At 48.8% G+C, this 11,750-nt stretch overlaps 1 protein-coding gene across 1 annotated transcript; it reads left to right on the plus strand.

Moving 5' to 3' along the window:
* The first annotated feature begins 212 nt into the window (after positions 1–212).
* FAM217A (family with sequence similarity 217 member A) lies at positions 213–8,988 on the plus strand. The gene is made up of 6 exons (XM_027525057.1): positions 213–881; positions 3,674–3,758; positions 3,922–3,935; positions 5,143–5,217; positions 5,309–5,376; positions 7,607–8,988. The coding sequence occupies exons 1-6, from the start codon at positions 822–824 to the stop codon at positions 8,817–8,819; spliced, it is 1,515 nt and encodes a 504-aa protein (XP_027380858.1). The 5' UTR covers positions 213–821; the 3' UTR covers positions 8,820–8,988.
* The last annotated feature ends 2,762 nt before the right edge of the window (positions 8,989–11,750 follow it).

Here is an 11,750-nt window from a genome sequence, read left to right on the forward strand (position 1 = left end):
CCGGGGGCCAGCGGCGCCGAGCGGTAAGAGGCGGCTGGGCCAGCCGGACGCCCCCTCTTCTCTCCCCTCCCGCCCCCGTTAGGAGGCCGGGCCCCCCCGTCCCGGCGCGCCTCCCCCGGTCCGCCCCGTCGCCCCCACCTGGCGGCTCCCCGGGCGCCAAACGTCCCCGAGCGGCGTCCCTCCCGGAGCCGCCCGGCGAGCGCCCTGCTCTCCGCGGTAGCTGCCGTCTGTCTGCGTTTTTGCAGCGGGTCCGAACTCGCGCCTTAATCTGCCTCGGCAAAGTCGTGACGCTTGCTGCGCCCGCAGGCTCTGCCTCGAGCGGCGGTGGCCCGGGACCAGGGTCGTTTGGGGTGGCAAACAGGCCTTTCGGCGGATCTGAGGCCCTTGGCGGGGTGGGGCGCGGGGGATCTGCCCTGCCCGTGCGGAAGGTGGATCCTGCTTTCCAACGGGGCCCCTGGCTTAAATGCTGAAAAGCAGACTGCACGACCCTGTGTCTTAATTCCAGACGATTCACCAGATGTCTAGTTTGTGTTTTAACCTTCCGATCTGATAGTGGCTCCCTTCTCGCTTCAGACCTTCGCGCCCGTCTTCTGTCACTTAGGTCTTCCCGTTTTCTCTTTTCTGTGGCCCCCCTCCCTTTGGCTGGCTGGCCTGGGTTCCCAGTTAACCCCCTCTTGTGAGCCGGCCTGCCCTCAGGCCAGTTTCTCCTCTTCTAAAGCGTTTTCTTAACCTCTGGACCCTCTCTCTGCCTCAACCGCGGGCCTCACCCTCCGTGTGCTGTCCCACACCTGTGCAGGATTCCCAGGAAACCGAGGAGCAAGATGGGCAGAAAAACCGGTGAGAGCCGTGGCCCCGGCCCGGCCGCGGCCGTCCCCTGGGAGGTAGGTGCAGCGGACCGGGCGCGGGCGCAGCATCCCCTCCCCACCCACCCGCTGTGGTCAGCGCCTCTGCAAGGTGCCCCCGCGGGCCCTGCTGGTCTCTGGGAGCAGTTTGCACTCCGCCTCTCGGTGCATTTGCAAGACCAGACGGAAAAAGTTCTCTTTAAAAAGTTTTTAAATTTTATATTGGAGTTTAGGTGGTCGGCAAGGTTGTCTTAGTTTGAGGTGCACAGCTCAGGGAGGTTCTGCTGCTGCTGCTAAGTTGCTTCAGTCGTGTCCGACTCTGTGTGACCCCATAGACGGCAGCCCACCAGGCTCCCCCGCCCCTGGGATTCTCCAGGCAAGAACACTGGAGTGGGTTGCCATTTCCTCCTCCAGTGCATGAAAGTGAAAAGTCAAAGTGAAGTAGCTCAGTCGTGTCCGACTCTTCGGGATTCCATGGACTGCAGCCTACCAGGCTCCTCCGTCCATGGGATTTTCCAGGCAAGAGTACTGGAGTGGGGTGCCATTGCCTTCTCCTAGGGAGGTTCAGTCATACAGATATCCACGCTTTTTTCAACTTCTTTTCCCGTTTATCTTATTACAGAGTACTGAGTAGACTGTCCTGAACATTTTTATGTCCTTTAACAAAGGACAAATTAACCAGCTTCTCTGCAAATCTCCAAACATTTCTGATTGCAATGGGATTTCATGAAACATGATTCATCGACCCTTGATTCATCGACCGTGCTCACCTGTTTAATATCCTTACACGTTTTCTGTGAAAAACATTGGCAAGGCAGGTGGATATCAAGTAGGAGCGCCCAGTTCCCCCCTGTAGGGAGTTTACAATGTGGCAGATGTCGTGGGCGATGGCCCATGTGGCGTGGGCGACGGCCTACCTTACCTGGTGACTTCGCTTCCTCATGCTGTGATCTCAGTGGGTGGCTTCGCTTCCTCTCGTGTTGTGATCTCGGCGGCGCAGTTTTCATCCGCTGCCCTTTATCTTGTTACTGTAGGGCTGTTCCTCTCACGGGTTGTTTTGCACCTTAGGGAACCAGGATTACAGAGCAGAGAGAAGCCTGAGAATCTGTCAGGAGGCTCTAAAAATACAAGTGTCTGGCCTCATCCTGCTTAATCAGCATCTGTATTTTTCAACTTTTTTGTTTTTTTTAAATTGCATGTATTTACAGTTTTTTTTTTCCCCCCGGCCGTGCTGGGTCTTCCTTGCCGGACGCGGGCTTGCTCTGGCTGCGGGGCTTGCTCTGGTTGCGGTGTGCGGGCGTCTCACCGTGGTGGCTTCTCTGCTTGCGGAGCCCCGGGCCTAGCTGTGGGAGTTGCAGCTTGTGGGCTCTACGGCTCGGGCTCAGCTGCGACGCTCTGGCTTAGTTGCTCCGCAGCCTGTGGAACCTTCCCCAGCTGAGGACCAAACTGGTGCCCCCTGCCTTGGCAGGCAGATTCTTAACCACTAGACCACCAGGGAAGCCCTCAACTGTTATTTTTAAAGAGCACCCCTGGTGATTCTCATGAGGAGACTAGATCCAAAGCACGTTCTCTCAAAGAACAAAGAATTTTATTAACTTTTTTTTGTAAACAAAAGCCTCTAGGAAAAGATAAACCAAGGCCCACATTCCAAAGGCCAGCTCTCCTTCCTGCCAGGAGGTAACTTCCTTGTGGATCAGTTAAATTCTCATCCTGTATTTAATCCTGTATTTAAGCTGGTGTGTCCCTCTTTCTCCTTAGTGCAGTGATGATGACCTAATACTACCTAACATTTCATTGGTGTGAATGTTGTTTAAAGTTTAGTTTATAAAGGGTTTTCTCATTTGAGGTAACAAAGCTGCTGAGTTCATCCCTCAAATATTACTTTTAAAATTTTTATTTATTTACTTGGTTTGGCTGTCCTCGGTCTCTGCCGCTGCCTGCAGGCTTTGTCTAGCTGGGGCGAGTGGCGCTGCTCTCCTCGCAGGGCTGTGGCCCCCTGTCGCAGAGCCGGGCTCTGGACGCGCAGCTGCAGTGGTTCCAGTTTACAGGCTCCGGAGCACAGGTTCAGCAATTGAGCTGCGTGGGCTTAGCTGCTCCATGTGGGATCGTCCAGTATCAGGGATTGAACCCATGTCTCCTGCATTAGCGGGCAGATTCTTCACCACTGAGCCATCAGGGAAGCCCTCAAATATCAGTTTTTTTTAAAGTAAACTGTCCACCTCTTCACTTTCTCTTTTCTAGGATGAATTACTGCAACCCTCCCCTGCACACACCCATGCTTTCCCCGCAGCGCTCAGCAGTGTCTGGAATGTGGGTCCTCAGGAGATATTGTACCTTTCCTTATTCGTGTCTTGCCTTAAAAAAAAAAAAAAATTCCCTGCATGTTTTTCAACATCTGGAGTCTGGAATGAGATGTGGGCTAGTCAGTGTTGAGTATGTGAGGGTCAGAGAATTTTGTTCTGTTGATGGAAAGACTTTCATAGACTCTCAGATCCGGTACTCAGATACATAAAATCTAGTGGATGAGCCCTCGTGTGCCCAGGACACACTGAACTGGACACTTTATCATATTTTTAAAATCAGTTTCAAAATGAAGCCATCAATTCTTGTAAAAGCCTTTCAATTTCCTGAGGTCTTATCCAGCTGATAACAGTTTAAGGTGAACGTTTCCCGCTCCTCAGAAATGCTGAGTGTCCGTATGGGGTGGAGGTGGGGGGTCATAGAACTTGGTGCCTTTTGTCATATTTTACCCAAAGGACCTATAAAATCATGTACTTGGGCTTGTAACATTTTCTTACATTAAGTTTATCCTGAAACAAATATTGTTTTAGAACTTGTCTCACTGGAATTTGGATGCAGAAGTGCCTGCTCCTGAAAATAAAAGCCCCCCACCTGGGAGGGACAGCGCCACAGGTGGTAAGAGACCCCTGATGTGTCTGCTTATATTTATAAATGTACAGAAACTTACACCCCGATCTGTAACAGGAACAACCACTCATGTTAAAGGGGGCTTGTTTTGAGTATCACCAGTTTTATGTAACTATTAATTGTCATTTTTTTTCTGTACACATTCTTTCAGGCAAAATTAACAAGGTAAGGATAAATATTTGGTTTTAAATAATTCACAGCACATTAACATGACACTGTATGTTCCTTAAAGAAAGTTTCTTTCCTCTAAGTTAAACTTTAAATTTTATTTCTATGGAGTTCTTCAAATAAGTCAAGTCAGTGCTTTTGCTTACTGTTTTACAAAGCTCCAAATAGGTCATTAAGTGAATACCTTATTATATTGCTTTTTTCAATATAACAATATTATACATGGAAATTAACGTTGTAATAAATATAATATGTTCTGCTGCTGCTGCTGCTAAGTCACTTCAGTCATGTCTGACTCTGTGTGACCCCAGAGATGGCAGCCCACCAGGCTGCCCCGTCCCTGGGATTCTCCAGGCAAGAACACTGGAGTGGGTTGCCATTTCCTTCTCCAATGCATGAAAGTGGAAAGTGAAAGTGAAGTCACTCAGTCGTGTCTGACTCTTAGCGACCCCATGGACTGCAGCCTACCAGGCTCCTCCTCCCATGGGATTTTCCAGGCAAGAGTACTGGAGTGGGGTGCCTGCCAAAAGGGAGGTGGTCTCGCTCTTGAGATGCATTAAGTCAGTTGAAACGGTTGTATTTTGAAGTCGTGAAAGAGTTAGTCTTTCATTTGCTTTTATTGATCAAAATGTAAAACAGTTAACTGTTAATAAAATAAAGTGAAAGTGAAGTTGCTCAGTCTTGTCTGACTTTTTGCGACCCCATGGACTGTAGCCTACCAGGCTCCTCTGTCCATGGGATTTTCCAGGCAATAGTACTGGAGTGGATTGCCATTTCCTTCTCCAGGGGATCTTCCCATCCCAGGGATCGAACCTGGGCCTCCCACATTGTAGACAGATGCTTTACCGTCTGAGTCACCAGGGAGGTCCAAAGATACAGGTCTTCTCAGCTGGTTCCACTGGGGGTCGGACCCAGGACCTTCTGCATGTAAAGCGGATGTGCTGATCACTACACTGTAGAACCATGAGCTGTTAATGAAGACAATTTTAATGACAGTCAAGTCTTACTAGTTAACATTGTTTAGTTGATTTTTATAAATTGATTATACTATTCCTACTGAGGTCAGTACAGACCAAAATGTATATGAGGGCGAACTGTCAGATTCTAGCATATATTGCTTGGTTAGAACAAGAACTGTACATTCTTAGAACGAGAGTCGGGAGTAGAGATGCTCGGTGTTTAAATGTCTTCTGCCCCTTTATAGAACCACCTGGAAATTCCAGCAGAGCAGCTGCTGCTGGAGCTCACTTTCTCAGAGTTCGTGCCCCAGAGAACACAGGTGGGGTTCTATCCATCACACTCTGAAAATATTTTATTATTTTTAAAAAGGCATGCCATTACTAAAACGTCCGTGGTTTTTCTCTTCTCAGAATAGTAAACAAGGGCTCTTCCAGCTGTGGAGTTACCCTCCGAGCGAAGCAAGCACCACAGAGCTCAGGTGAGCGAGTGTGACTGTCAACCCCTAACTCGGTGAGATAAAGATAGCTACAGATGAATTAGCTCCTCAGTTGAAGTAGGAGGCCAAAAAACAACCAGAAGCAAAAAGGACTGTGTGCAAATCCTGGGGAAGCCCTGAGAAAGGGAGTGGCCGAGCGTGTGCGGAAGCCGTGAGGAGGCCTCGCCGCGGAGGGGCTGGACGTCTCGTCCAAAGGAAAAGGAGCCCCGACGGGAAAGGAGTAATTCACGTGCCAACGACGGTTTGCATCTCGTCCCTGTGTTCGCTCTGAAGCCGCACGACAGTCCCGTTGGGAGGTCTGCTGGCATCGTGTCTGTTCCATAGGTGAGGACAGGGGGCAGGAGACCAGCAGTGGAAGGCTGAGCCGGATGTGAGAGCTCGGCTCGCGCTCGCAGACCCCGTTCCTGGCTTCAGACCCTCTCTGGGGTCCGAATTCTTCCTTTTTGGTTCTTCGGTGTGCGTGAGACCCAGCTGGAAGGCGTCTCCACATCGCAGGTCAAAGTGCCGGGGACGCTTCCGTGGACGCAGCGCCGCCGTTGGTCACTGTCCGTCCTGCGTCGTCTGCGGAGGTTGCTGAGCTGGGCTGCTCTCTGCTCCCCGTTCTGACCGTCGGGCGTTTCCCCAGCAGCCGCCGTGCCCTCCGCGGAGGTTCTCTGTGCGCTCGGGGCGCGGCCCTCCTCGTGCTGAAGCTGAGGGCAGATCGGAGGCGTGAAGGCGGTTGTAGGGATTCGTGTCCGGGCGGATGGTGCTGATGGGGGGTGGGGGAAGGCTGCTTTTACGGGCAGGAGCTCGCAGGATGAGGTCAGGTGAAGCAAGAGGACGCGGATGGAGTCAGGAGAGGGCAGTGGCTGGGGCCACGGGCGCGGACCCTCCGCCCGGCTTAACCCCAGCTCCTCTGCTTCCGGGATGTGTGACCTCAGCCTGCCTGGCCCTGGGATCCCTGATCCGTCCAAGGGAGAAAATGAAACCGCCGATCTCGTGGGCTGTTGGGAGGACTACAGAGTTGATGGGTGTTCACGGCGGGTGCTGGCGAGGCCTGGCGATGGTGCAGAGTTGGAAGCTTGGGGGCAGGGAAACATTATGCTAATGAGATGTTTCTCCTCAGTGTCAACAAAGAGAGTAAAAGCCATGACAGCTTACGTGTTTGGTTTGCAGAGTGCGTTGGTGTAATTGTCTCACCTCTCAGACCACCTCCAGGGTGGATAATTTCCACTTTGTTCGCTGGTGGCAAACGGGTCCAGCCACAGTCTTCCATATTGAGATTCCATGCTCTCTCTCTCTTTTTTTTTTTGCTACATGGATTATGCTATCAGGTATAGATTTAAGGTGATTTTCCTGTGATTTTTCAGAGGCAAGTCATTAAACCTAATGCTTAGCTAAATGAATAGATTTTTACCATTTTCTGTATTTTTGTAAACCCCTCAAGACTACCTTGTTGACTTTAGTGTAAGTTGGCTTTAAAAGAAGCAAGAAGATACTGGAACTGTATATATGTCAATTAATGCATCAAATCTTTCCATGGCAGTATTTCTAGTAAGTGTATAAAACATACTAACTGTGAATTCAGTATTCTATGGCCTGGCTTTTTTGCAGTTTTCATTTGAATATAATACCTAGAAGTATTACCCCTAAAATGAAAGTGTACCATCAGATGGAAATTGCTATAGACTGTATCTGGGATAATTTTTGTTTATAGCTAGACATTGTTTTGCTTCCTTTTTTGGTTAGACTAATTTTTAAAAACCACAGTGGCCCAAGTAGAAGCCTTTCCTAAGTAACCTGACTACACTCTTTGAGTTTCCTTTTGTCTAATTCTGGGTCAATAAACGTTTCAGTGTAATTTCAGTTTGAGGTGGAGAGCCTCCTCCTCAGACATTGTAGTTACACATGTGGTATATTCATAGGCGAGTGGCTGCGATCAGCCACACGTAGCCTCCTGGTCATTCGGAGCCAGGCAGCCATTTCTAGGTAGAATGGTCTAGTCACCTATGCATGTACAAAGGACTGCCCACTTATTATTTGAATCTATACTTTTAAAAACATAGATAGTTGTATATAGTTAGAGCGTATTTGAAAATTAACATGTTCTGTTACAGATAGATATACATGCCATTGGGGGCTAAACATTAGTCTTTGATAAAGCTTTCTTATTATTTTAATAGCGTTTTAATTCTAGGCAACCAACCATTCATTATATAAATCATTTTTTAAGGGATTTCAAAATATCTCCACTGGAAACTGGCTGTAATGAGACCAATAATCCCATGAGGCTCTTCGGTGTGAACCCACTGACAGGTGCATCAGTGGACAAGCGAGTTGGCTCCCACCCTGCACTGCAGGCACCACCAAGTCTCTGCCGTCCATATGCTGATGGAGACTCTTTCAAGGACAGGAGTGAGCCTCATATTAATTTATGCTCAACTCTAGAAAACAACAGTGGAGAACTTTTAACTGCTCCAAACTGGAATCTGAAGTATGGAAATAGCAGTGTGGAGGAAAATTTAACAGATGAAAGCGATTTATCAGAAAATGAAAAAGCAAACGATACTTTACTCAGCTATTTTAAAAAGATGGACCTGCACTTAAAGCCAGAAACAGTAGAAAATGTTGAAGAACCTTTCACAGAGGAACTGAATGAAGTATTTCCATATCCTGATTTTCTTCCCCCTCCTTTCAGTACTTTGGACTTGCACAAATTAGCCCTCTCAAAATCTGACAGTTGGAAAATGACAGTGGAGACGCCAGACAGCTCGCTGGAGCCACTGATGGCTCGTTTGCTGGACATGGAGAGACTTCAGCACCTGACCATTCAGAGAGAAAGGCCCAGACTCCAGACCTCCTTCTGTGCCCCAGTCGCCACCGAACAACCCCCTTCCTCCAAAGCTGTCTCCAAAATGAGACAGCCCAAACCTCCTGACCCTGTGGGGCTTCAAATGGCTTGTGTAGAGAAAAGTCATGAGAAAATTAAAAACAGTTCTGGTTCTTACAAGCCTGAACACAGTGCTCCCAAGTGGAACTGGAACTGTGCTGGCAAATACAAGTGGAGTTCTAGACCAGCTCTGAAAACCCCAGCCACCCCAAAACAGGTCACTGTAGTTCACGATGACTTTAAGAATCCCAAAATCTCCATTTTAAACCCATGCCAAGAACTCACAATCAAGCCCACTCCTGTCCAGATGACTCAGCTGCTAGTTAAAACGATCTCAGCCAGATGTCCGCCACCAAAGTCTCCTACCCCAATTTCACCCATACCTCTGTCTCTTCCTGACAGTCACAGGGAAGAGACTCAGGCACCAAGGACCAGAAAGAAACTTTACCGAAAAGACGTGGTGCTGAGCAGACCGTTCTGTATTCAGAAGCTGAACTGTTGTTTATCACCTTCAGTGATAGCTAAGGACAAGCGCTCACCCACTGACCAAAAATAACGTGACTCTTCTTTCCTGCATCTCAGCATGAGCAAATCTATTCCAAGAAGCCCAGCTGAAATATGGTTCCTCATTCCGAGATACAGGTATTACAGGCACACACACACACTCACTCACTCATTCACTCTCTCATGTGCGTGTACACACACGTGCACACTTGCGCTCGTGTGTACACACACACACACGTACGTGCACACACACGCTTATGTGCATGTACACACACACACGCGCGCGCGCGCACAGAATCCCCGAGTGTGCTGTGGAGTGGGGCTTGTGAGAGCCCCAGCTGAGATGGCTACACAGTAAACCAAGGGCTTCCCTGCTGACGCACTTGAGTCTCTTACATGTTCTAAGGAATGTCTCTCAGAAAACCATTCTACTCAAGGTGGTTCTTTATGATTATTTTCCAGTGTAATTCCATCATCAATAAATGGTATAACAGACTTACCACTGGTACGAGTATTTTTTTATTCTATCAGTCATAAAATAGTTTTTTGTTATAGTTGATTTAGTGCTGTTTCAGGTGTACAGCAGAATGATCTAGTTTTATATATATATACTTTCAGATTTTATTGTAGACTACTACAAAGTATTGAATGCAGCTTCCCTGTGCTATACAGTAGGTCCTTGTTGGTCATGTTTTACATATAGCAGTGTTATCTATTAATTCCAAACTCCACATACATCCCTCCGTCTTTCCCACTGGTAACCGTGTTTGTTTTCTATCTGTAGGTCTGTCTGTTTTGTGAAGAAGTTCATGTGCATTTTTTTAGATTCCACCATATAAGGGATATCATATGCTATCTGTCCTTCTTGGTGATTTTTTTCCCCCTCACTGGTACCCTTTACCCTTCTCATCTCCACAAATCTCCTCTGTCTGTCACTTTGACCTAATCTTTGGGCATTGGCTTTGCCTTTAAAAGCTAAGGAAGTTGCTATTTTATTAAATTAACATACAAGACCCTCTGGGTCCTTCCTTGAAGCCTCAGTAACTTACCCTTCCCCAGGCCCTTGGTCACAGGCGTGACAGCAAGGTCAGTTCTCTCTGAGGCCCAGCTACAGATACAGGCTTGAAACAACCCTCTTCCCTCAGACTGGATAGCTTTAGGATGTTCAAGGGGAACGGGGAAAGGTCACTCATCACAGAATAGCCCAAATGTCTCATTCATTGAATTGTCCCCAAGACTCCCTATTGCTGGAGTCTTAACCCTGGGTTAGTTGAAACTCAAACAGCTGAAACTTAACTCATCAACTGGCGAACAAGGCAAAAAACTAATTAGCCAGGTGGTGCAAGAGGTAAAGAACCTGCCTGCCAACGCAGGAGACTAAGAAACACAGGTTTGACCCATGTTTGATCCAAGGGTGGGGCAGATCCCTTGGAGAAGGAAATGGCAACCCACTCCAGTCAATATTCTCACCTGGAGAATTCCAAGGACACTGGAGCCTGGCGGGCTACGGTCTGTAGGGTCGCAGAGTCTGACCCGACTGAAGCGACTTTGCACACATGCGTAACCGACATCCTTTTCTGCACTGGAGAATCAGGCAAAGAAGACGGTCCTGGTTTCTCTTGGAGCCTTAGGAAACAGAGTCTTTGGGAGGGGCCCAGGGCTCCACTCTGAACACAGTATCCCAGGTGAGTTTGATGCAGGTGGCTCTTGGAACACGCCTGGAAAACGCTATCCAGAGTGGGGAGCCTGAAGCAGCCAGCCTGGACCGGAGTCTGGGTGTTCCAAGGGGCAGTGGGCTTTGGTTTTAGTGGGTGGCTGGTGAATTTAACACTTCAAGCACCACCTGAGGAAAAACAGAAAAGCCTTCTTCCTACCCCCATCCCCCTCCCACAGAGGCAGTCTCTATTAAGTTTTTGCGTATCATCTCCCCAGTAAGGTGGCAAGTTGGAGTGGAGATTAAAGGGTGACTCCAATCAATGCTGAAGAGGCAGTTGTCGCTTGTTTCCTCCATGGTATCACTAGGAAAAGAACACGATTCAAATCGTACTTAAGAGGCAGGGGCCAGGGTATGCTTAGTTTTTAGGTTAATTTCAAAGAAAGTTGTGGAACCTTACAGCAGCAATAAAAAAAAATAAATTGTTCAGGATCCCTTATAATAGACACTTGAATCCCACACAATTAGGCTCATTAGCCAAATGGTGTAACAGCCTCTCCACAGATTTTCAGAAATGGGATTGTGCTTTAACTCAATCCTGACCCGTTTCCCCACCAGCGCGTCCTTGTTTCCTACAGTTCTGAGTCCTGAACCTACACACCAACCCGCTATCCATCCCACTTCTACCTTCACCTGTCGGCACCCCAGGCAGGCCCTCACCTTCAGAACTGAGAGGTCTCATTTTCATTCGTAAACCCTTCTGGGGGAGCGTGCGCCCCGTTCAATGCTGTGTCCTGGTCGTTGCCTGGCACGTCGCAGACACCCTTTAAGGTCTCCGGCTAAGTAAGACGTGGAGTTCAGCCTCCACACAGGCTCATGAGGTTCCCGCAGCAGCTGCGAGCACTGGCCCCACTGCCAGCCGTCTGCATGGGGACCCAGGCTCTGCTAACAGTTCTGACTCCTCAGGCAGGTTCCTTGACCTCTCTGTTCTTCCCTTACCTAATCTGCGGAGTGAGTAGGAAACCTTTTCTCTCATATAATCAAGAGCCTGCAAATCCAGGAAATGGATCAAGGAGAGCAGGAGGGAGACGGAGGGTAGAGAGGGTGCCCTGGGCTAAGTTCACGATAGACCATCCGCATTCCCGCTTCTCAGAGGCACAGGCACCGGGGGTGTGGTGTGCACTGACAACGTGAAGCCCGTCTTTCGGGAAGACAAGGAGAGGGAGTTGGGCGAGGGGGACAGGAACGTCTGCCGGGCTCTGTGACAAGCCCGTCTCTGAAGATCAGTGGGAGACAGGAGGTTAGAAACGGCGGTCCTCACTTTACATG

This window comes from Bos indicus x Bos taurus, chromosome 23 (genome assembly GCF_003369695.1).
Source record: "Bos indicus x Bos taurus breed Angus x Brahman F1 hybrid chromosome 23, Bos_hybrid_MaternalHap_v2.0, whole genome shotgun sequence".
Classification (NCBI taxonomy): domain Eukaryota; kingdom Metazoa; phylum Chordata; class Mammalia; order Artiodactyla; family Bovidae; genus Bos; species Bos indicus x Bos taurus.